The sequence below is a fragment of the Schistocerca americana genome, chromosome 1 (genome assembly GCF_021461395.2).
Source record: "Schistocerca americana isolate TAMUIC-IGC-003095 chromosome 1, iqSchAmer2.1, whole genome shotgun sequence".
NCBI lineage: Eukaryota > Metazoa > Arthropoda > Insecta > Orthoptera > Acrididae > Schistocerca > Schistocerca americana.
In genome coordinates, this window is record NC_060119.1 from 358,465,633 (window position 1) to 358,493,055 (window position 27,423).

At 36.6% G+C, this 27,423-nt stretch overlaps 1 protein-coding gene across 3 annotated transcripts in view; it reads left to right on the plus strand.

The window, feature by feature from the left end:
- LOC124599880 (proteoglycan 4-like) overlaps positions 1-27,423 on the plus strand; it is a 70,676-nt gene that overhangs the window by 23,523 nt on the left and 19,730 nt on the right. For 2 of the 3 annotated variants that reach the window (XM_047136115.1, XM_047136114.1), the window contains exons 7-8: positions 9,013-9,867; positions 12,166-12,355. In XM_047136115.1, the coding sequence (XP_046992071.1) occupies positions 9,013-9,867; positions 12,166-12,355 (1,045 nt within the window). The remainder of the gene's footprint in view (positions 1-9,012; positions 9,868-12,165; positions 12,356-27,423) is intronic. The other variant, XM_047136116.1, reaches the window with a different exon arrangement.

Here is a 27,423-nt window from a genome sequence, read left to right on the forward strand (position 1 = left end):
GGACTGGGTGTTGTGTTGTCCTCATCATTTCATCCTCATCACTGGCATGCAAGTCGTCCAGTGTGGCATCAACTGAAATAAGACTTGCACTCGGCAGCCAAACTTCCTCAGATGGGGCCTCCCGGCCAATGATGCCACATGCTCATTTCATTTCATCTGGTCATGAAGCCTTTCCACTATTAAGAGATTGCAGTTGCTTTTCTATTCCGTGATCGGTTCTCAATATCTGCCATTTGAACATTCATTTAATGTTTGAAAGGAGGGACCGTGTTACAGCCTTCTATGGTGAAACAATTTCAGAAGACCGAATTCAGTATTTTGCCTATCTTTCTGTTATCTTTTTGTTTCAGTGCCAGCATGGTCACTAAGTGACTAAACAGGTGATTTTGAACTGCTTACTGATTTTACGTTAGACCAAAACCTTTAGGGTTTTCAGTCAGACCAGTTGATAAAATTTCACATTGAAAGACATTGAATTTTTGTGTAATTGCTCTCCTTACTCATTTTTGCTTGATTTGGCTTTAGTTTGTCAGCTAGGTTTTGACTTCACTTGAATCTGTGATGCTCTCTTTGTTTACGCAGCAGTTTTATGACACAGCAACTGAACCACGGTGTGGTTTTCCCCATCCCTTAAGTTCTTGCTTGGAACATATTTGTCTAAGGCATAGTGAATGATGGTTTTGAGTTTCTTCCATTTGTACTCCACATCTTCTACCTCAGCACTGAATATTTGATATTGACTACCCAGATATCTCTGCTATTTGTATCTGTCACTCTTGTGAAGTAAAAGTCTACTCCCTTCTTGTTTAACATTCCTTGTGATACCCATAGTCATAGTTGCTATCAAGGCCTTATGATCTGATATCTTCCTGTACATTAAACTGCTTGATAAGTTCAGGTCTAATTGTTGCCAAGGAGTCTAAGAGATAACCTTCTCAAATTGACTCTCTAACTATCTGTTCAAAGTAATTTTTGGACAAAACATTGAGAATAATTTCAGATAAATCCCTGTGTCTGGCATCATTATTCAAAGCATGACTGTCCTTGCCTGGCAAGTTGAAGACACCTCCTATTAAAACAACATGAGCAGGTTATTAATGATATGCATGTTTTCTCTGAAGCACTCTTCCACTACAGCTCCTGATCCATGCAGTGTATAAAAGCGTCACATCACCATTTAAAATACTTGATGCTTAAATTCACCCAAATTAACTCTCATTTGGAATCCATGATACCCTCCCTAGATATTTTCGGCTTCTGCAGTACAATGCTGCCACCAGTGGTGAGTAACCTTACGATAAACGTTCCATTTTGAAGTTGAGATATCGTTGCTATTCACTTCTGCTTTCACCTGACTTTCTGTCCCTAATATTATGCCTAAGCAGTGGGCGTCTTCATGCTGACATGTGCCACTATTTGCAGAGCCTCGTCCACGTTTTGGATGAGACCCCACCGGCATACGTACTGAGTGCACACTGTCATTCTTTCCCTAAGGGATTCCATTGCCTGCCTATGTTGGAACTCCCAGTGATTAACATAACCCAGTCTCTGCACCTGTCTGGACTGGACAGGAAAATCAGCCACTGGTCCAACGGGAGAGGCATCTTGCCCTGGTTCAGAAGTATTATCGACAATGGGTAAAACTGCATACTTGTTGCTAAGGTGTAAGACACGAATTGTGCATCCCCGTTCCCTATTTCACCTCCCACACAGTGGTGCTTTAACTTACCATGTCCATCACTCACTCGCAAGTGAAGACAGACCAGTCAGATGTTGTGTATCGGAAGTTGCGGCAACATCCAGATTAACAATGGATTCCAGTGGTGCCAAAAGTGTCATGGAGTCTCATTACTGGTGCTCCAATGTCACTGCAGCTTTGAACAGTATCCAGCAGCCTCCAGACAGTGGCCATCGCAGCTTCCAGCTGTTTACGGACAGCAGCTAGTACTCTTTGTGTCCGCTTACTATAACTGTCCCCATCCATACCATACTGTTTAAAAAATCTGAATAATATCTCAAACAATACAAACAAAGCCGTTGGGAGTAAGTGAGAAACTACAATCAGACTCCCATACAGGAGAATATTATTAAACTGTGGTGCTACTGAGGTTGGAATGTTCATAAATTAAAAACGACAAGAATAAACTGACATTAAAATCTGCCCTCCAGAGTTCACTATAGCCTAAGAAATATTAGCTCACTGAACACAAGTGACCAGCACCCAGGCAAGTGACAAACTACCCTGTATTCGTAAAGCACAATTGTGTTGCTGCATCCATATTGAGTGAAAGGTGACTTCGTACTTATGGTAGAAAGGCTATGAATTTGAATCTTTCTTCCATATTCTCTGCCACTAAGACTTTCCTGCTGAGAATTGCAAAACATAGTGTATTAAAAATGTTGACTAGTAATATCATTTGTGATAATGAAACCTATTAAGCATTTATTGATATAAATTCAAATGAAGAGCTTCACTTTTGTCTCCACTCTTTCCTCTCCTTGCATTATTGTTTGAAAAAGTGTGATTAGGAAGGAAGGAATATTATATTCAACATCCCATTAATGACAAGATCACTGGATGTTGAACATAAACTTATGTGGAACCTTCATAATACTAGTCCAGTGACTGAATCAATGTGCCAACTTGCTCAGTAGCATGATTAGGGTAAGTCCAGATGCACAACTGCCATTTCATTGTGGTCACTTTGATACAGTTAATGTCTGTTGCCGTACATGATGCTCAATGTACATCTTACCAAAAAAGATAGGTTGCTACTCACTGTAAAAATGTGTCAAGTTGTGGGCAGGCACATTGAAAAGACTGTTACAGATTTAGCTTTTGACCAAAGCCTTCTGGAGATGGCTGTCATGTGTGAATGAATGCAGGCACACGTGTGTGTGCAACCTGGAATCTCCATTGTTCATTATGTATCTTCATATTTTCATGCTTAATGAAGCCATTCCCATAACCAATACCTTTCATCTTCTGATATTTTTGCTACAAGATGTCCAGCTGTCTTCAGACTGACATTAAGCAAGCTGATGTATTGCACTGATGCGCACACAACCACAAGCACTAACAGCTCTTGAAATGTCACTCATGAGGCAGAGATATATCCTAATTGCATGTCATTTGTAATGAACACTGTAGTAACTTTGGCACACAATAATTATGCATTATCAACATGGGTGCTGTACTATTGTTGTTAAGAGCCAACTACTGCAAGTGCTGGATTTCATTCTCTATCCAAATTGAAGCCACTAACATGATTAAGTCAGTCCTTTGCCACATTATTTCAATAGCTTTCTTGATGCTCAATTTCCAGAGGACGAAGCAGATGCCAAAATTTGGACATAATCGTAAAACCACACAGTTGTCAGGCTGGCTGCTTGATGTGGCATCTGACCTTTGAAGTTACACTTGTGGAGGTCTAGCCTGGCTGGTGTATGAAATATACACACTTGTGCAGGGAACAAATAAGTTTTATTGCATGGCACAGAAAATAAGAAACTTATTAAGAATCAGCAGTTTTGGAGAAGTTCAGCAAACATGTAGAATATTCTCTCAAGATACAAGAATAACTCTTAATGTAGTGTGTAACTAAGTAACTCATATCTCTGAAAAACAATAAATAAGTGCAATAATAAGTACATTCTCAATAGAAATAAACCAGCAACTCGGATAGCTGGCTCGAAAAATGCTTTGACAGCCATGATGTAAATAAACATGTGTGAGGCAACATGGCACTGCACAAGGACTGTAATCTTGGTCACGAGTGGTCCATCGCAGTGCAGTGTTCATTCACCCAGATTTGTCAGGTGGTAGAATCATCAGTGTTCATTGTACTGTTATTGAACAGTTCGTACCATTCACCCAATATAACATAAACCTCATTCACTTCGGATCTTGTACAAATTTGCCTTGCAAAGGATCAGACATCCTTTACAGAGCCAATGAGTGGTATGTATGTTGGCAGGTGAAGGATTACTCCAACTCTTTTGAAGATTTGACCTATTTTGGAAGAGAGATTCCCTACATACCGTAGAAAACCTGAGTTTAGACTTTCCCTCCTAAATTTCTTGAAACAGAACGTTCAGTTTTAGGTTTAATTGTGAATATTTGTGAATATTGTATGGTGGTAGCTATTATCTTTAAAAATTTTGAATATCAGTACTGACCTGCTGTAGTTATACATATTTAGTATTTATGTATGGAACTTAAATTATGGTGCTTCCTATTTGCAGTTAAATGATTTAGTATTTGTGAAATAAGTTTGCCTCACATAAACTATTGTGTACAATCTGAGAGACAGCAGTCAATTGAATTACAAAAGGTCACACTGACTCTGCAGATAGGTGCAGTAGGTACTTTTAGCATTCACTGTCTCAGGAGGACATGGTAGTGGCTCTTATTTTATACTGAGATTGGCTTCAGTTTTTGGGAAGAATTCCGTTGTTGTTTTTTTTTTACGTTGTTGAACTAATGAATGACAGTGACTGAGAGGACAAGAATCCACAAATTTGAGATGTATCACTCAAGGCATTGTTTCACACTAGTGAATTATTTAAAATTGTGGACATTATTGCACACATTTCAACTTTTTGTGTGACAACAGATGACTATCACAATAGCAAGACCAAAGACCTACCTTTTAGTCACAGATTGTTGAAACATGCTACAATGGATTGTATTGTATGTTGCTACCACATTTCTGAAAAGTGTGATAATGTATCAGTTAAGTTCTGCTCTAACAACTGATTGAGCATTTTAGATGAATAGTTGTTATACACTACTGACACAGAAGTGAACCAAAATAGAAACTGATGGGCCACACAGCATTATTCACAAAGTTGCATTACAAAGCTGAAATTAAAACTCCATTTTATAGGTGGGAAAGATGCACAAATTTATGACAAATTGATAATTCGCACATGGTAACTCTACTGGAATAAGAAAGACTATTGTGCCAGTAGTTACATAAGTGGTGAGTTCCCCATAAGGTGCTACAATGTGAAGAGAATATTTGTCTTAAATTTTATAGTAAATACTAGCAGAGTACCTGATGTTGCCCAGGTATGTATTTATTCTACCTCTATTAGAACATCTCCTCCTCACCTCTTCTCTCTCCTTGTTATCACTTCAATCTCAATCGGAGGTTGCTGGTTCTTACCCCCACTGTATTTCTCTGCCAGATAGTAAGTTATATGTGTACCAAATTCGGTTGAAATAGGTCCAGTGGTTTAGGAGGAGATGTGGAACATACGTACATTTTTTATAACATGTATGGATTACTGTATGTAGGAATTCAAGCATATCTCATTAACTTTGTAGTAAATGCAGCAGAGTTTGCAGTGTTTAGTGTGAATCTGTGCTTCAAAAGTAAGTATTGTTTCACCCCCCCCCCCTCCCCCCCTCTCTCTCTCTCTCTCTCTCTCTCTCTCTCTCTCTCTTTCTCTTTCTTTCTTTTTCTCTTTCTTTTAAGCATGGGCATTTGTCAGTCTGCATGGATAAGCCTGTATATTTATATAAAAAGGCATGGTTATAAATTATTTGCCCAAAATAAAAAATCTAATAATATGGAATTGTAACCTTTTCTTTACCACACGAGATCTAACAAAGATGAGGCAATGTATTATGTTACTGAAGCATTGTCATGGCGCAGTAGTGCCAACACTTTTTATCTTGGATTGTTTCCTGATTCTGTGTCAATCAACTTAGTGACAGTTGACCGCAGACACGCTGTTGTATTGTGGCAAGCATTCCTGTGAAAATCTCATTCTTGTTAAACAAACTTGTTACAAAATTTGCTGCTGCTCTTTCAATCTTCTCTTTATACTACACTGTAAAGGTCCCAAATTGATGAGCAATATTAAAGAATCAGCCAAACAAGGATTTTTGTAAGCTAATCTGTCTTGTGAGTGAATTGCATTTCCTTAAAGTTCTTCTGAAGAATCTCATGTGACCCTTGCATCATTTTGTGCTCAGTGCTTTGCATGTGCTTCTGTTGAGGATCATCTGCCAATTCCTACACCATGCAGTGACTCTCTGCAGGCCTACATACATTTCATGTCTGTGTTCTGGTATAATACTTTCCTCGATGACAGCCTTTAAGTGAACAGCATAATGGAACTTCAAATTGAAATTTCATAAGCTTGTATTTTGTCAACTAGGTGACAGTGTAGAAATTGCTTCCTAAAAGTCAAATAACATGACATAAACTGTGTGCATGTATGTACTGCCGTCATGATTTGTGAACTAATAGAACAAGTAGAGTGTAACAAGGTTACTGTTAAGGCTCCATGTTCAGTCACACAGTGTTTATGATGTCCAAAAAGATCATATTTTCTTGTGCTTAAAAAGTGTTCCACTATTTTACAAAAATGATCTACCTTGAAAATTGAAATGGCCTGCACTTTTTTTTTCTAAACACTTGCAACAATTTGATGTTCAGGTGACCAACAATAAACTTAGATTAATTTGGTATTTGTGCAGTGAGTGATAGGAGAAACTATAATGCAATCTTTCGTAGTGAAACAATTGTGGAAGATAAAATTCAGTATTTTAGCCTCATGTCATCCTGTGTGCCTTTGTCAATATAACTGAATATGTGCATGACTGACATTTTTACTGACTTTATGTAACATCAGAACTTATTAAGATATTTCATTGTGTCAGCAATGGAATGTTGTCTTAAATTTTGTGGAATGCTTAATGTTGTTTTTCCTTTATTCATCTTTTGTTTGTCAACAATGCATCAGATTGATTTAAATTTGTGATGAAGCCCTTTGCTTCTGTAACAACATTGCAACATGGCTAATGAATCACAGTGGGTCTTTTCCACCCTTCACAACTGTTCTCAGCATTGAATTGCATCCAATGTTACTTATTATTTTCATCCCCAGAGGTGAATTTTCAGTGAAAATTGCTCAGTCTTCTGTAATCTGTTTCTTGTCACACTTCCTAATCAGAAATATAATGTAACTGCATAGATAAAAAAAAATCTACTCAACAAGTGGCAGTTGGAGAACACACATATAAAGAAATGTTTGATGTATGCAGGCTTGTTCAAGGGGAGGGAAGAGGGGTGAAGGAAAAGGACTGGAGAGGTTTAGAAGAAGGTTATTGTTAAAAAAAGTTACCCAGAACCCTTTGTCAGTGAAGTCTTACCAGAAGGGATGAGAAGGAAAGAAATATTTTCCTATTGTTTTTAAAATTCCTTTTGATACCCTTTGGTCAATGACTCTATAGAAACCTTATGGGCACTGTCTGTCTTCTATGTTAACCGAATCAATAAGTTCAGATCTGTATGTTCCTAGGGTGAAGCTATGAGTTGGTTCTCTCATTGCACAAGATAATTGTTGCGTAAGAGGTTAAGACCAATACCACATTAATCCCTGTCCCTGAAACCTGTTCTAATCATATGAGTCACCCAGTTTTTAGCTGTAATTGAAATATTTCGAATTATCATAACATAATCAGGAAATTTACATGTGACATTCACAGTTTCCACTGAAGATTTTTGGCACTACATCTATTAAGCCAAGCAAGCTACCGTAGCATGCTTGACCCCCATCTTGGATGATTTTTCACCCAAATTAATCCTATTCAGAATCTGTAATAACCTTACTAGATATAAGATATCTTAATCGTAATAAAATTCTGCCCCCATTGGCATCTTGCCTATCTTTTTCCTAGCAGTTTGCGTATTAAGAATTATACTTTATTCCATTCTTCTGAATAATACAGTTCACAATGTACAGACCATATTGCAGGACATTTTTCTTCTGTGCTTTTAATTTACTTTAGGGAGACTATTGAAAATCTGTAAAGGCATTTCTAATTCTTTCAAAATATTCTTACCTTTGACCAATTTTTCTCCTTTATGTAGTTAAGGTAAAAATGTGTGAATTTCTGTTGTTTGTGTAATCAGTTGTTCACAAAGGGTAGAATGAATGTTAACTGGCAATTCTGTACTCTCTCTCGCCCATTTCCAAGAAAAATTGATCATTTCTTGCTGTGTATGCTCTTGGTTCCCACAAAAACACAATACAGCAAAACTATCTCTTTTACATAAAATTCTTCATGAATAGAAGTGAGCTGTAAGAAACCAGCCATGTTCTGATTTAATACAAAGGGCTTGTTCTTAATCACAAAGATTTAAGCTCAAACAGTCCAGTAATTGAACCACCTACTCATGAGTTCTGTATGATACGCATAGAAGAATCAGAAGTTAAATTGCCTCACCGATGTCCTCTGGAGAGTAGAGTTTGAGCCGTGCATGTCATTTTATACTTACTAAATACTGAAGATTTTTTTCTAACTAAAGTTAGTGTTCTAAATCGTGACTATTACTTACTACATATAAGAATTGTGCTTCAGCACATAAAATTTGTTATAAAGATTTAATTAAACAACCACATTTCAGCTTTCTAGTGTAGACATGTAGAGGTGAAAAAGTGTGTGAAATAAACAAAAAGCAAATAAATGTGTGTGCTTGTGTTACTGTATTTGTTGATGTTAAATCATAATTTTGTAAAATGTAGCTATTTCTTTTTAAAAAAGTATATTTTTGTTTTACAATTTTTTAAAATTCTATCACCATTCTGGTAGAATTTGTTATTACTTTCTAGTAAGAGGTGAAATGTAGAAAAATCTTACTTTGTTGCCGGCCAGAGTGGCCGAGCAGTTCTAGGCGCTACAGTCTGGAACCGTGCGACCACTACGGTTGCAGGTTCGAATCCTGCCTCGGGCATGGATGTGTGTGATGTCCTTAGGTTTAAGTAGTTCTTAGTTCTAGGGGACTGAGGACCACAGCAGTTAAGTCCCATAGTGCTCAGAGCCATTTTGAATCTTACTTTGTTGTTAAAAGTTCACTAAAATTCTAACAGAATGGTGATGGTTTCCTGTGCAGTACTTCATTTTATTGCTTTTTTACTCATCCATTTATTATAGCATTGATTTTGACTAACTTTTTTAATGTCTTCTTTGTTTTGCATGACTTACTCTGATAGAAACATCGAAGTTCTTATGTGGCACCGCTTACTGCACATTCTACTGCACGTACTGATGTACATCCTGCACGTGTAACAGCTGATACAAACTTTGCATCCAATTTCTCTAATAACCAGAACTCTAATCTTGCTGAAACTGTGTACAGTAGCCCCAATGTGAGTAGCTATTTCACTGATCCATGGGAAGAGCACAATGAAACATGTCATCCAGAACACTCCAGTGATGCAAAACATGTGGAAAGTCAGGAACACTATAATAACAGTTGTATAAAATCATTGCCTGCTTTTGCACCTTCAGTTGTGGAAGATAAAACCATTAGCATAGTATATGAAACTGAGAAAGGTGATTCTTCCCCAGAAAGTGAAATTACAGCTTGTAGTTCAGTCCATTTATACTGTGATAAAGATTCTGAAGTTAAAAATACTGATGTCATCAATAAAGCATTGCATGATGACAACATTTATTGGCAGCAGAATTTAGAATCTTCTGAAGATAGATCAACATTATTACCTGTGGTAGTAGATTGTATTATTGAGGATGAAGTTCGGCATAACTGTTTTCACCAGTCTGGAACTGGTTCTGAAGATGTCTCACGGACTGAAAGCACTTCTGAAGACAAGCATTTGGACGGGACTCAAAACAGTGAATTAAGTGTACCGGTCATAGAGAACAAAGACAGCAAGCAAATGTCCCAATTTCCTAATACTACACAAGCCTTAAACTTCCCTAATCCTCTTAACACTGGCCAGATAAATGAGGTCCACAGTGATCATAATGTGGACAGTAGTATAGAGAGTGAATGTGACTATATCAATACTGGACCTGCAGCAGACAGAGTACAGCAAATAACAGAAGTAAGTAAGCATGCATTTTCAATTATTTCAGCTTTTGTGGCTTTACAAATCCATCCAAGCAAATAACTGATTATTTTTTCATTCTTAGCTCCATTATTATTAAAAGGTATGCCTTAGGCAGTTCTAGATTCCAACTGTCTCAAGACAGAGTGAGGCGACATAATGGGAGGAGCAAAATTGTCCAACTTATCACAATAATCTGTGGAAGTAAGATGACAATATTTTCAAGATGTTAATGGATTCATGAGCTTTTTGACCCTGAAAAATTTCTGTTATAGAGCTAAGGAAGATAGTTTCACTGTTACTGGAGAAATAATTTGGAACTTACGTGTACAGTTTCCCAAAAGTGTTCAGACACCCATCGTTATTCATTCCAAAGATGCAAACCATTTAATAAGAGCACACAGGCTTTCTCTCAGTTTGTGTCTGTATTTAAACACAGAGGAAGCCTATCTGTCAAGTACTAATATTTTAAATGTGGTGTTTCCATTCTTACTGAAGCATGCTGTAGTATTGCTACACTTTCGTAGTATGTTTACATTTTACCTAACTGACAGTCAAGTTCATCCTAGTCAGGAATGCTCCCTAAGCTATTAAGGAGGATATTTAAAAATTGAGTGGCTGGCCATCTATTATGTTGATCAGCCAGTCATGTGTATCTGGGGAAAAATGAGTCTGTTATCCAGCTAATCTTAATTTCATCACACAGTATTTCATCCTAAGTAACTCAGTGATCATGCCCATAGGTTTGTGCAGTGCTGAGTGACCGTGTCATTACCTGCCTAATGGCTTTATGTGGATGTTTTATCTGGGAGCCTTTACTACTCAATCAAATTTGGTCAGTCAGTGTTGGCAGTGATGGAGTCTGCAGATTGGTGTTATGTTACATCATTTCACACCAACATTGTCACACATTTTCAAAAATGCTGCTAATGAATTTTCATAGTACATCACAGTAAATTTATTTTTGTATTGACAGATTTCTTTGTTCATTTCAGAAATTGCATACATTAATGTTCATAAAATATGCTGATAATCATGCTGTTGAAAGTCCTAAAACCAATATCATCATCATCATCATAATCCACATCTGTAAAGCCTTCCTCAATGACCCACAGTGCATAGCCTAATGTTTGTGTAGAGCATATGTAGTGATATTGTCTGGAGGCTCTTGGCAACATTGTATTTTAATAAAGACTGCCAGTCCTCCTCCTACCAAAAGAAGTTCCAATGGAAGTTGATGGCTAATGAATTAATTTGCTTCCAAACTTATCACTTAGTAATTATAGCTGTTATGTGTTCCAATATGATAGAAGTTACCTCAGATTGTGTATCGTATGCTGTGTTACTTGAATGGGAGTTGAATCAGACAATGAATTTCATACATGTAAATAGTTCATGAAACAAGTAACTGCTTAAATCACATTTTGATATCAGTGCCAAATATGAGCAGCCTCTGTGTTTGCTAGATGGTAATCAAGGTTCAGTTGGTGGCAACAAGTACTAAATGTTCTTCCAGCATTGTAGACCTTTTCCGCAACAACTAATAATAAAAAATTGCAAAAGTAAATTATTAATAGTTGTGAGAGCAGTATCACAATTTACACATTACATTGTTATTTGTCATATTGTATAAATTTTCTATACAGCCCTTTTATCAAAATTTTCACACCAATTCTGATTACTTGTTTTTTGGTTCCTTACACTGCTGATTAAATAAATTTTCATCTGTAGTTTTATTTTGTTCAATACCTATTATAAATAAATTCATTCTATTGTCAGGACTGTATTACAATGTGAATTTGGAGCCTAATAGAGTATATTTTATTGTGAATACAAATGGTCAAAATCATTAATAATCTGTGATGTTGGCCATTAATAATACTGGCGAATGGAAAAACTGCACCTAAGTTGGATCACAATTCTTAGATAATCTGAAAGAACATTTAAGCTTGTACCTAGACACATTGCTTGGTGTGTCATAATAATTGATGAGTTGTAACTGATTTGTGACGGAGATGTCAATTATTGACCAAACATTTTATATGATGAGCAAGCAGAAAAGAAAATTTTGATTTTGTCACATAGGGGGTCATTTTTCACTTCATTTACTGTCTCTCTAATCATAAGTTGGTGTACATTCAGTGATAACTTACTTCTCTCTCCATGGATTAACCATTAAATAAAAGAATATAATTAAAAATGAGATTAATCCAAGTCTTTGGACTCTTTTGTTCATTTTTTAAAGTATTTAATGTACAGTAGTAAAATTTTTACTTTGTGTTTAACTTATCACAGGCTGGCCTTGCTGGAGCATTTGCACAGCTGACACTGGGAGCACCTCGAACAGCAGCTCAAATCGCATATGATGAACATGTGCGCCGGCAGGCATGGGAAGAAGGCAGATTTGATTACATGGGCGCTGATGCCTTTGACAATATATGGCAGAGGATAAGTGAAACATTGGCTACAAAGCCTGAAAGTAAAGGTCAGGAGTTGACTTCCACCACACAGCAGTAATAAGTTTTCTGTGTGTGTTGTGCATGTATACACTTTTAACATGCAAAGGATGCAAAACTGAATAGTCTAAACCTCACAAGAAGTGTAGAAAATTAACATAATCCCAAGAATGCTTTTTGTAGTTTCTGTTTATCAATACTTAAAGAATGTCATAATAGAAAAAATATAGTGTTTGTATACTACAGACATGCTATATTTTGATACAGCAATGATGCATTATATTTGTATAATTCTTTCTGGTGTGTCTTTGTTCATATCAAAAATTCATTTGTTTTATGTTCTTCCCAGTTCAATTTCTGTTAAGACAGTTGATAGATGTGGTTGAGGTTCAGACTATAGAATGAAGACTAAAAGCCTAATGTTATGCAGTTGAATTGTGTGAAATGCTAAAGACTGACAGCTAATTACTATTGTTCTGTATTCTCTTGAAAGTGCTGTCTCTTTTCTAATATATTTATGCTTTATTTTGAGAGAATTAACTCTTTATACTCATTTTCTATGCACTGAATAGTTCTGCAAGAACTCTGTTTATCAAGAAGGCTATGTAATATTTAAATTTAATTTTGTATGTTTGTGATGGATGCGTGAAGGCATGTTGCAGGATCCAGGAAGTGATCTTTGAACTACAGGGCAGCAGACTTCTATCTGGGCAGCTTCTCAATGTAGACAACACTCAATACCTAGAAAAAGACCTAAATTGAGAAATTTAGTTCTTTCAGCACCATTGTCCACTACTGTATTTCTCTGAGAATTTGTATATGTTCCAAATTTGTATTTCAGAATCGTGTGGAAGCTAGATTTATTTTGAAAAGTACTCAGAGAAACATGGTAGCAACACTCATTGTAAAAAAAAATGCATCGCTGGAGGATGAGTATTCTGTATAAAGCATTGCCACATGAAATGGTTTAACAGTATCAATCTGCTGTCATTTGTTGAACAACAGCTTTAAGACAAGTTAATTTGTGAGCATTTTGATAGAGACTTCAATCTTACATAGCATTTCTTCAAATACAATGCTCTGAGTACTGTGCTGGAACTTTCTTTCAATATTGAGAAAGTTATATTACAGTGGCTATTAATAATTTTTTGGACAAAAAGAAAAGGCACAGGTAATTCAGTTATTTTTCCAAAGGCAAAATCGTAGTTACCATCACAGCACAAATGAAAATTATAGTTTGCTTTCTGCTTTCCAGTTGTTTAAAACAAAAGCAGTGTGTAATGAACTGCTGCAAACTCAAATTTTGTTATGTGATCAATAGTGCTGCATTCCGTTTGAATGAAGACAGATAGGTAAGCAGTTCATCTAGGTGCAGCAACTTACAGCCTTTGTAACTATGAATGAATGATATTAACTGAAAGATCTGTTATCTTTTACCTTCCTTTCTTCTGTCTTTACCACATCCAGGTCAATCCAAGACCTGACTTGTTATATTATAACTCAGTTTGTGATACTTTTTATTTATGCTTTTGTCTGATAAGCAATATATGGCAGTGTTCTTAAATACTTCTGTGTGAAAATAGAAGTAGTATTTGTATTTCATAAATACTGTTACAAGGAAGATGATAAAAAATTAAAGTTTTCATATTTTATGCAATACTGCCATTGTGTTTTGACTGCCTCGTGTGAAACTTTCTTCTTTCTTCTGCAGTCAGATGTGTGTGTTGTAACATTCTTTAAAAATGTAAAATTTGGAGCATTTTCTGTAAGAATTGCTTTGTTATTTTAATAAAAATTTACCAAGAACTTGCATGTTGTTTTTTTGTTTCTTTGAACTGTACTTTTAAAGTGTAGTTTGTATGGCTATTAGAACATAATGTATATTGCACAATAACATTGATTTTTTTATTTGAAATTAATATTGCCATAATAAATTATTTTCGGAAAATTGAGGTGTATTGCTGAAGCTTTAATATCACAACTGATAATGCTTTAACAAAATGCATAGTGTTATGTGTCTAACACTGAAAATTGGTATTAAAATAAAATCATCATTCCAGAAATAGCAGGATATTTTAACAGCATTTAGTAACATACATCGTTGTGAAAATAGGGGCATGGCACTCTTTATAAAATACGGAACAAGCAAGTTGTTATACAGCTGGTCTTTTCATTAATTTTACAAGTTTATGAAAGATTATCAATAAGCAATACACATCAAATACTCAGACATATGCAAATAAATATGTATACGGTTATAAAACAATTAAAGAACTTGTTTTGACTGATATAGTTTACATAATGAGGTGGGAAAATTTTCAAAATGTAAACCATACAATAATCTGATAAATAAATAAAATAATAATGATGATAATAATAATGATAATGATAATGATAATAATAATGGTGGTGGTGGTGGTGGTGGTGGTGGTGGTGGTGATGACGATGATGGTAATTTGGTTCCCCAGCAAATCTATGAATGTGTGTGGTCTTCGTTAGATTCAGGGGTTGTGAGAAATCAAAGAATAAGACTTGTGAAACTAAAAAAAAGTACATTACAGTAAAATAAAACCAAAACTGTAAGTGAAATAAAACAGTCTTCAAGTACAAATCTTCAAAATAAAAATCTACTTTTGGTAAAATTCAATTATGTTTCCTTCAGCCTGTGCACTGCAAAATGCTTAGATCCTCCTCCATACATTTTCCACAAAATGGTGAAGTCATTGCTGCTTAAGCCACTTCCAACTTCCGGAGGTCATCCTGTGTGCTAGGAGGGTATTTATGACAAGGGACTGAGAGTCTCAACCATCCAGAAATATGCTCAGTTGGGTTCATGTCAACAGATACTGCAAACCATTACATTCAGTTGATTCCTGCCTCTTGGAGGGATGCATATGAGAGATGAGTGCACCATGCTCATTCGTTACCATCTTGAAAGGGACACTCGCCATTGAAGTGTACGACTGGAAAATAGATTGCAAGATTGTCCTTTAATGAGAGCTGTGTGACTCTCATACATGATACCAGCCCCAAAACATGATTGAGCCATGTCCCTGTCAAACCCAAGGAAAAGCATACCTGTGGCATACATTGGTGCCTGGCTGTCCTAAACTCTTTATATGACACAGGTGTTGGACAATTCCTGAATCCAACAACGATGAGAACATGACATCACTGACACAGTTTCTATTCCACGTGTTTTCATGCCCATCTTTTCTGCATGCTGAAGTGCTGTTGGGATTTGTACCCAAATTCATTTTGTTGAAATGGTTAAGTACATGTTGAGTCATCAAAGTCATCCCAGTGGGTTACACCAATACCCAAACAGTTTATTTTATTTATTTGTTTATTTATTTATTTGTTTATTTATTTTTTCCTGTCTTCCTCAAGATACCTATAAGCAATAAATTGTAGGTAGTGGTTGTAACTGGTGTCACTAACTGCAGGCAACCCCCTGCAAAGTAGATCTTCAACATTTTGTGGGTCACGATAGCAGTTGAATGTTCTAATGAACTCACTGGGGTGCATGCCATTTCAGTGGGCAACTTCTCATGCCGACAATCCTTCTTGCTGTAAAGCGACTGTGGGTGTACTGTCTCAGGTTGAAATGATGTTTCACAACATGATTACAAGATAAGAGAAGACAATTTTATTGTCATTAGGCCTTTACAGCAATAGACAATTTTTTTTATATGTGTAACATAATCATTATTACATTAGCAAATATAACTGTTTGGCCACGTCAGTTGTTAGCTTACAGTTCCATGTTGCAGTCAAAAAATTCTTTCAATTCGTAGAAGGCATTGGCAACAAGCCATTTATTTAATGTTTTCCTAAATTCACACTTGTATCCTCTGTGGAAGCTTATTAAATAGTTTATGGCCCACTAGCTCATTGCTATTGATTGACTTTGATAATCTGTGGTATGACATATGTATGGAACTATTATTTCTTGTGTTGTGCCCATGAATATTGTTTCTATGTTTTATTTCATGTAATTTTTTTTTAATGGGTTAACGCTTGGTATATATCCAGATTTATAACAGTCATTATTTCACATTCAGGGAACAAAGGCTTACAATGTGATTTATGCCGAGAACTTGTAATGACTCAGATTGATTTATTCTGCAGATGTAATATGTTTTGAATGTGGCTCGAGTTTTCCCAGAGAATAAGTCCATGTAACATGGTACTTGAAACAGTGCAAAATAACATGTTTTAACATAAGGTTCTGGTACACATTTCATAAGACATCTTAATAAGTAAATAACTCTGGATAATTTAACACTAATGTATTTTATGTGTTGATCCCAGTACAATTTGCCATCTAGGGATACCCCCAAGAACTTTTATATAAAAGGGATCATTAAAAGGACTTTTGTCCTTTAGACTAAATACCATTTTCTGTGTTTTGTTCTTATTCAGGACAAACCCGTTTGACCTTAACCAATATGATGCTTGGGCGAGTGTATTGTCAGCAGAATCTTTTAACTTATTTGGATCATTGTTGTAGTTTACAGACTGAACAGCATACAGAAGTTGCAGTTTCCTGACCAATACATGTTATAGAAACTGTGTAAATGACAGTGAGATAAGAAGATTGTAACTGCAGTTTTTTGTAAATATGGGTAAACATGAGTAAACTAAGGTAAATTGCTTTTCATATACATAAAATGTATGTGTATGTTCCACATCTATTCCTAAACCACTGTGGGGGTAAGAACCACTTACCTCTCAAAACGGGTGGACATGAAAAAGAGGTCTAGCTCATAACACATGCGTAGCTAGACTATCTTCATCCAGTATTTGAGAATGAGAGCACTTAGTGACTTGCAAGTAACTTTACACATAATTGCAAACATTTACAAGACTTTTTCTCACCGATACCCCCCTCCCAAAAAGTTTTTCGCTTACTACATTTACACTGTTCATGCAGTAAAACTGCCAGATCAGGCATCACCCTTTAATTTATTACTGCTTTACTACTAACTCTATTTGTGACAAATTTTGTACACAGTATTCACATATACCACTGAATGTATTTGCAAAAATGTCATTGTAGGACACCCCTTTCAGGAGATGTTACCTCATAAACATCAAGCTGTGTGTGAACAGAACAGCAAGGGGAAATTTGCTGGAGATACGGATGAAGTACGTATACAAATAAACCGAATATATGTGATCTGTGTGTACATGGGGAAAACCACAGGTATTGAGGTCCTCCTAAATCCCTGGATCAATTTCAACCAAACTGGGTACACAAATTAGTCACCATCTGAAAAGAACTACTATGGGGTGTAAATCAACAACCTTGTATTGGGGTGCAGATTATAACATGGAGAAGAAGGGAGGAGGAGGAAATTGACATAAAGGGAACAGGAGGAGATGGATAGCGAGAGGGAAGGAGGAGATGGACTGGAATTAATACACATCCAGACAACGCCATGTATTCAGCTGAGAGAGTGAAGTGTGTGCGTGTGCATGCGCGGGCACTTGCGTGCATGCACACACACTCAATCATTTTCAAATATTTCTTCAGGAAATAAAATAGTTTCTCAACGTTTTAATACTCAGTGGGTCATTATCATCAAAATAAATCTGATACTAATATTCGTCAATATCTGCTAATGTTCAAGCATTTTAGAACCATCTATGGTTTCCTCTTGATCTGTCTCTTATAATGAAATGCCTTTGTGGTTTGAGACTTAATGAGAAAGAATAGTAATATAGAAACCAAGATTAAGGCAGTCATAAATTTGAAGAGAGAAAACCGATAAAATAACGAAGAGGTATTGTCCATTGATTGCTTCTTTCTCGAATTATTTGGCATAACAACTTTTACTGCTACATAATCTTTCTTGTCCTTCATCGAAAGTTCTAATTTGTTTATCTCCCTCAATCTGGTGTGTAGTATGTTAGAAAGGAGGAAAACTGTTTTGAAAAACAAACGTGTTTGCCACCCATCCTATATGCAGTGCATTCATTCACCCATCTAGCCAATTCCTTGTGGCAACAGCAGTTATTCTAATGATATTGATAATGAATAGTGTGAACTTCAAGACATCTCACACTAATGAGCCTCTTGTTACAATACATTGAAACTGTGATAGAACTGAGGAAGATGATAAATCAACAAATTTATATATTTTTTTTTTTTTTTTTTTCAACCAGAGTCACTGTGGAGGTAAATCTATTTCTGTGTTTGTTGTCTTAGCTGATCCTTTTAGTCTCACTTGGTGTCTCTTTTTATTCCACTTCGCTTACTCTGTAAAGCGTATTCTCTCACTCCCAGATATCATTTTGTAAAATCCAGTATGGACTGAAACATTCAGGGACATGTAATGGACCAAGGAATGAATTGATAGTAAGTTTAGTTTAGTTTTAGATATGTCATGTTCCGTAGATCATTTTCCCGATTGTTGTATCGATATGATATAGAAAAAGTCAGATTAACACGCGCACACACATGAATAGTGCTAATATTAATATTAATCAAATTTTTAGTTCTACACATGCAACTACAGTTAGAGGTACATTTCTGAAACAGAAACTCGTCCATGGAGTAGGAGGAGTTGTCCAAAAGAAATTATTTTAAGCTAGATTTAAAACTTGATCTGGTACCTCCCAGACACTTTATGTTGTTGGGCAACTGATCAAAGATTTTAGTTGCTGAATAATGTACTCCTTTTTGAGCAACTGACAGCTTCAGTAATGGATAGGAAAGGTCATTTTTCCCTCTAGTGTTTGTAACGTGCGTGTGGGGCACACAATACTCGTTAAAGTCTGTACTATAGTAAGTGAGCAGAATTCACCTTATGAGAAAGGATTTTCTTACAGATATCGACCGTGTGTACCTGAATGGTGGCAAATCAGACTTACACACACTCTGTAATAACAATGATCCATCAAGCAAGTCCAAAATGCAACTACACGTCAGGATGGACCAAAAGCAACACTGAAGATGTTACCAATTTAATAATAATACGGTCACCAGCCTAATTAGGCATTAACTGAGTTTCTTCCCTGTACAAGTTGGTAGATATTCATGCAAAACAACAGGTAGTAACACTGCATAATATAGTAGAATTTTAGAACCAGAAAATCTATTGAACTGATAGTTTCACATTCTGTACTGATATGGAAAAACCATGAATACATAACACCACACTATACTATACTACAAAACTTCATACTGTCTATTAATCTGATTAAAATTGGGCATAGGTTACCCTAGCAATAGCACTTTCGTGACACACGCAAAATGTCAATTTTGATAAAGATAAAATACTGATAAATTTTGACTTATATATTGACTTTAACTTTTGCTGGTCAAACCAATTTAGAACACTTCAGAATTCAAATGAATAAAAAAAAGGGGGGAGGGGGGTCCCTGAAACTGTTGTGATCACTATATTAAAAAAATTGATTACTGAAATTATTATGCGTTCAGGATTTCCAGTATATAAGTTACAACTCTTTTCATCTTATTTACTGCTCATTTAAATACCTTTATATCTGTCTCGAAATAATTAAACTTCATTACTATATCAATATTAAAGTTATCTTTCAACTTCGTTAGACCTTCGTTATTTATTTACTGGTTCATTAACAAAACAGTTCTTTAAACACCATTCTAACATTGCTAGGTCTGCAAGTAATTATTATTAACACACAATTTAATTTTTCATTTCGGGACACTCGGATTGCACAACATTTGGAAAGGACCCTGTCTAGGTTAGTTGTGAGGATAATTAAATGACGGGAAAGTTCTGGTAAAATTTAGGTTATTATTGAACAGTTCACTCTATGGTCCATACGAATACAGTACTAAAAGTTTCAACCTGCTTGTATCGATGCGGCGGTTGGCGGGCGGCGAGATGGCGAGACACAGAGCACACATACAACCACAGTTATGGCTCTTGACGTATCGGCACTTTAATTCTTCATAGCATCTCAATACTTTTCCATTTAGTGCCTATGGAATTTTGCCATGCTGTGTGGGATTTGGAACGACATACCCGAGGCTCAGTGAAACTACGTCTTCCAGGAGAGCCTCCTCGCTCCAGAAAGTGTTGCTCAAACCAGTGCCAGACTCCAACTACTACTGCTGAGCCCATTGTGCCATGCAGTGCCCGCGTGCATTTTCCCACGCTAGCCTGCCATCCACCTTTTACCGCTCCCTTACAGACAGGGTATTCACCCGAGGTTTTGCATTCTACGTATCCTAACACATTGCCTATGTATGGACCAGACGCACAATTACAATTTTAAACATCTTACAACAGTTTCAACATTTGTTACATTTCAATTCTATTACAATATTGCTTCACATTTTACATAAACATTAATATTCACATTGAAACTTGTTTACGGTTTCCTTAACACAATGGCATGAAACAAAAAAGAAATGGAATCAGAACATTAATTACACAAGTTTATCGAAAAATCAGAAGAAAAAAAAATTACTTATATGTACAATAGTACAGCGTTGTTGTTGTTACATGTTGTACGTATGAACATCACTGTTCTTCGCAAATTGAGATGGATTATTTGTAATGAATTTCATTAGTGAATAAATGTACTCTGATGGTGCTGTTAAAATACCTAACTCCTTGAAAAGTTGCCTATATGACATCCTTGGGTGAACACCACCAATTATTCTCACTGCTCTCTTTTGTGCAGTCAATACTTTATATCTAAGTGGTGAGTTATCCCAGAAAACTATCCCATAAAACATTATTGAGTGGAAATATGCAAAGTATGTGAGGAGACTGATCTGTTTATTACCAAGACTAGTGATTATACGAAGAGCGAAAGAAGCTGAAATTAGTTGTTTGAGAAGCTTAGTAATATGCTTCTTCCAGTTTAAGCTGTCATCAATGTGAACACCCAAAAATTTGGAGAAATCTACCCTGTTCATATGCTACATCAATTGTCGCTATGACTCTGTTCGGTGTACAGACCTGGATATAGTGAGTTTTTTCAAAATTAAGGGAGAGTCCATTTTCTGAGAACCACTTAATAATTCTTTGAAAGACATCCTTAACAATATCTTCAGCTGCTATTTCTGGAATGGGATTTTAGTATAACACTCGTGTCATCTGCAAAAAGTACTAGTTCCACTTGCCGAACATTAAGTGGGAGGTCGTTCACATGAGTGAGGAACAGCAGAGGAACTAAAATTGAACCCTGTGGACTCCCTTTGTGATATCTCCCAATTCACTAGAATTTTCCACCCTCCCAACATTATTTGTGCTACTCAGCACAACGTTTTGCTTTCTGTTCATTAAGTATGATTCAAACCAGCTGTATGTATAGCCTTTAATTCAATAAAACCTGAGTTTTTCTAAGATGTGACATGATCCACACAGTCAAATGCCTTCGAGAGGTCACAAAAAATACCAACTGGAGATAATTTGTTATTTATGGCTTGTACTATTTGATGGGTAAATGTGTAGATAGCATTCTCAGTTGAGTAACCCTTCTGGAATCCAAACTGACATACTGAGTAAATTATTTTCACTTAAATGTGAGACTGCTCTTGAATACAGAACTTTTTCGAAAATTTTAGAAAATGAAGTCAGCAATGAGATTGGTCTATAATTATTTAAGACACACTTGTCTCCTTTCTTATGAAGAGGTTTGACAATTTCGTATTTCAATCTGTCTGGAAAAAATCCCTGTGCCAGTGAAGCATTACATATATCGCTAAGGACTCCACTTATTAAATTAGAACAACACTTCAAAATTCTATTAGAGACTCCATCAACAACACATGAGCTCTTGTTTTTCAGTATATTTATAATTCCCTTAATTTCAGTGGGGGATGTTGGTGCTATTTCTAAAGGCCTAAAGTCCTGGGGAATGACATTTTTAACTACTTTTTGCTTCTTCAACTGAACCCTTTAACCCTATTTTTGCTGCTACATCCAGAAAGTGATTGTTAAAAATACTTGCAACTTGTGAATTATCACTCACATCATCATCATTTAGCTTTATTGCTATGGTAGGCTGTGCACTGTCAGGCTGCCCCATCTCCCATTGACAATGTTCCATATAGTTTTAATCTTACTATCCCCACTATTAATTTCTGTCAGAACACGTTTCTCGACTTCTTAATGACTTTCCTTAAAATATTACATCCTGACTTATTCTGGCCTGTCCATATATTTCCCTCTTCTTCTTACATGATATCTTAATTCCCTTAATAATCCATGGCTTACTTGACTTTGTAATGGCTTTTTTGGATAACGTTTCAGGAAAGCAACTCTCAAATACTGAGACAAATTTATGGTGGAATAAATTGAATTTGGCATCAGCATCATTTTCTGTGTATACTTCATCCCAGTGTAGCTCTTCTAGACTGCACTTAAAGCTCTATATCCAATTCGCATTAATAAGCCTCCCTGCCTTGTATGAACCTATCTGAATCCTGTAGGGTGCTATATGTGTTATTTCCGTTAACTGTGCATCATTATCAGATATCCCATTAACAACTGGGTACACATTAATTGTTTCTGCCTGAGCACTGTCTATGAAAATGTTATTGATAAGTGACCTCCTATCCTGGTGCACACGTGTAGGAAAATTTACAACAGATACTAGATTGTTATGGATGAAATCCTACAGCAAGTATCAGATGCAATTGGAGATCATAAAATGAAAGCAGTGCTTTTTGCCGTTGACCTGATGTTATGGGGAAATTGCGAGAAGGAGGTGCAAGAGCAGTTAGATGCATGGGAGGCAACGGCAGCACAATATGGAATGCATTTCTCTGCAAAGAAAAGTGAAATAATTGTCACAACAAGGAAGAAGAATAGGCCAAATGTGGATATAACTTGTGGAGGGGAAAAACTACAAGTGGTAGAGAACTTCAAGTACTTGGGAAGCGTGATTGAAAGTAAGGGGGGAAACGCAATGGAAATAAATGAAAGGTGCAGAAAAGCAGGGCAGTTCTACAAATGCATTAGGGGGCTTATTTGGAGCAAGGAGGTGCCACAGAAATCCAAGGGAATTATATACCGAACCTACTTTGTCCCCATATTGGCATACGGAAGTGAGACACGGGTAATGCACAAAAGCGACAAAAGTAGAATACAGGCTAGTGAAATGAAGTTCCAGAGGAGCAGGTTGGGTGTAACAAGACGAGACAGATTGCGGAATGTGTATGTGAGGGAAAGACTAAAGGAGGAACCAGTACAGGACAGGATAGAAAAATCAAGACTGCAGTGGTATGGACACATGAAGAGAATGGATGAGGGAAGAATTCCAAAGAGGATGTTTGATCTGGAACTGGAGGGGAAGAGGCCCAGAGGAAGACCAAGAGATAGATGGGTGAAGGGAGTGAAGGAATGTGTGATGAGAAGAGGAGAGAACTGGACGAAGGTGGAAGAGGGGGAATGGTGGAAAGACAGAACACGATGGAGAGGCTTGTGTTCCCGACAGACCCAGCCAGTGGCTGGAAACTGTCCAAGATGATGATGACTAGATTGAAACAACCAAACAAAGATTCTATCTCTTTTTCCCATCTGTATCCTTTAAGAAATCTACATTAAAATCACCACAAACCACTAACTGCTTCTTTTTGTCTGACAGGTAGCTCAATAATGCCTCAAGATTTTTCATGAATAGCTGAAAGTTACCTTGAGGGGATCTGTAGATTGTTACAATTACTGTAGAAGTATATTGCAGTAGCAACTCACAAGCACATGCTTCAAGGATCTGATCCACACAAAAGCTATTTGTTTCAATATTTTTGACTTTGTGTCCAGTTTTTATATAAGTAGCAACTCCTCCTTTTTTCCAAGTTAACTGTACATGAATAAAATGCTAATCTGTAATCCCTTAAATTTAACTTCTCCATCCCTGAGGTTACATGGTGTTCAGAGAGACACAAAACATCTATACCTTCAGAATTTACCCCATTTTCTAGGCATACAAGAAGCTCATCCATCTTATTTTTCAGTCCTCTAATGTTCTGATGAAACACAAATTTTATTTCTGTGGATACTGCTACAGACATTGTGCCACTGTTCTGTTTTAATCTCTTTCAATACTCTCTATCTGTAATCTGACTCTAACCTAAAAAATATGTCCCTTTGACTCCAGTAAACACAGGGATTTTGTCTTATGTGCATGTGGCCCCCCTTACATTTTCTGTCAGAAGATCAACTAATCTATCCTTCCCTCTCCTATTATTCAGGTGCAGGCCATGACTAGTGTAACCCCACCTCCCAATTTCATCAACAGGCACAGCACAGATATGAGATTTAGTTTCTGGCAACAGTAACCCCCACCCAGCTCTCTGTTAACACGGTTGACAGCCGTATTAACTCAGGGCTGGTCATTGCACTGCAAAACATCCACAAACCCCACATGAGTGTGAGCTGTTGCTGCACATCCAGGTCACACCTAATACTATAGTCCAAATTTCTAGCCAGGCTGTTTCCTGCTCCTCCTATTATAAGAACATGGTCCTCACCATCAAAATATTTGCACAAGGCCCCTAGGTTTTCTGTAACCTGGCCAAGCTTAGCACTAGGTTTCACAATGCTTGTGACCTGGTACTCGACTCCTAGCCTATCCTGTAGCAACTGGCCTACACCTCCCCTGTGACTGCTACATAACAGCAGGACTCTTTTTCTTTCTGCTTGACTTTACTCCCAACCTAGCATTACAATTGTTACTACAAGTCTGCTGCACCCTACTTTGCTCAAAAGCTGCTTGAGGCTTTTCTACTTCAGGTAACAAATCAAACTGATTGCTCACTGGAATCTGAAAAGTGATTTCTGAGGTTTTCTCCTTCTGACTACGACTTGTTACCTGTTCCCAGCTCCCATTGTCCATTTCCCCCTTCAACCTGTCTAATTCAAAGTAAACCATTTCTAGTTCAGCCTGAAGGGCACAAATCTTTTTCCCCTGTTCCACATTTTTCTTGTCATGGCTACATAATCTACAACTCCATTGGCGAGCCTCATCTGACACTATAACAGCTTCTCCGCTACAATCTCCCTAATGAAACACCAATCCACAATCCTGACATTTCATTCCTGTGCTCACTAATCTATGACAACATACACATTTGTCACACATGACGGCAGATTAAACAATACAAATTACACTACAAACAAACAACACAAATACAAACAATACAAATTGCACTACAAGCAATTCCTCTACACCAACTAATAATTAGCAGAAAGTAACTTACTTGCCATGAGGTGAGCAGAGAACTTATGGATGTCAGGCGAATGTAGCAGCAGGCAAATGTAAACAGCGCGAATTTAATTGCTGGCGTAGGTTATAGTGGCGGAAATCATGAAACGAGCAGGAAACTGAAGAGGCTCGATATTTTCTAATGATAAATTTGATCAGGTGCTATCACTGAATTATGTATAAATATGCTAATGGAAACAGAAACACCACTTAATGACTTTACAGCACAATATGGAAAATTAACTGTACGGAAGTATAGAAACACAGAAAACATGAACTGAATGCAAATTACACACCCATGATACTCTTCACAATAAAGCTACACACACTACCCAGAAATTATTGAATAATAACATAACTGACTGCTGTCAATAACGAAAACAAACCCACGCCAAAGGCTTGCACTTTACAACAGTTATCTTTTCTCGAAAACTACACAAGTAAAAGCGAAACCTTCAATATTCACGTCACAATAGTTACTAATTTACTTATTTAAGCTACAATATTACCTTAATAAATTGTTTTTCCACGAGAAAACACCTATATTTACGAGCACACTAAGTAAATGTTCACCAGGAGCTAAACTGACTTTTAATTAGCATTAATTTTGCTCTTATGATATCAATCAAAAGCATTTTGCTTTATGTTCTCTTGGAGTCAGTAGGAGAGAAATGGAAACAAACAAATGGAACAGTTAACTGAAAGGACTACAAGACATAACTATGAGTGCAATGGAAATGGAAATCCAGGTATGCTGGACATGAAGACTGGCAGATGGATAGTGGATGGAGCAAGGTAGTTTCTTACTGAATTCAAATAGATAATAAATGATGGAGACAATGACCTAATTGAAGGTCAATAAACAATATTAGAAAACATGAAGGAACAACACGGATGTGTTTAGCTGAAATGCATAAGAAAGTCAGAAGAGGTGTTTATCCAATAATGGATATCAAATGTATGATGATTTATTCTTATAGTATCTAAGTAAACTTTACCCCACAGCAGCCAGAGACTGCAGCCATGAGTGTTTGAGTTGCATTAGCGCACACGTGCTTATTTTTGTGTGTGTGTGTGTTCTTTCTCTATCTCTAACACGGGTCTTGTTGGCAGAAAGCTCATTTTCTGACAGTCTCTTTGTTGTGCCTATCTGCGACTCAGCATCTTCGCTATATGGTGAGTAGCAACTATCCTTTTCATAATATCATTACTGGTTATATTTCGATTGTTCAAATGAGAACCTTAATTGTAATAACTGTTAACACACTGAAGTAATTCAGTTACATTATCTCCCTCAGTAAGCTGTAATGCACCTATGCTTCGAATGTGCACTCACTTCTTGGAAGAGTCTTCTCCATTGTGTTTTCCCTCTCTTCATTGGAGAAGGAATGCTTTCCTCAAGAATCTTTCAATGGCATGAAAATTCAGTGGAATTAAGGTCTATCAAATGGACCAGATGTGAAAGGCACAGTTCATATCTTTAGTGGTCTGTCCTGAAGTTGTACAGTCAATTGCTGTACCACAAATCACAGAACTTTTGTGGAATTGCAGAACATCTTGGAGAATGTAATATATTGAACTGACACCTACACGCTCATATTCATTGTTTATTTCCTTCAAAGCAACACCTGCTCACATATCTTTGACAATGCGTTTCTGTGGCCTGGTCATAGCCCAAGCAAAATGGATGACATTTTTAAACTTCCTAAATCTATTGCAGGGATAAGCTGCGTTTTTTTCTTTTCCTTGGAACATGTTCTATCTACTGCAGGATCCATTTAAGATAAACAGTTACCCATCTGTGATACGGCTATCACTTTTATTTCTATTTTGTGCCTAGATATTCTTCTTGTTGCCAGAGACATTAGTTATTATAAGGGTG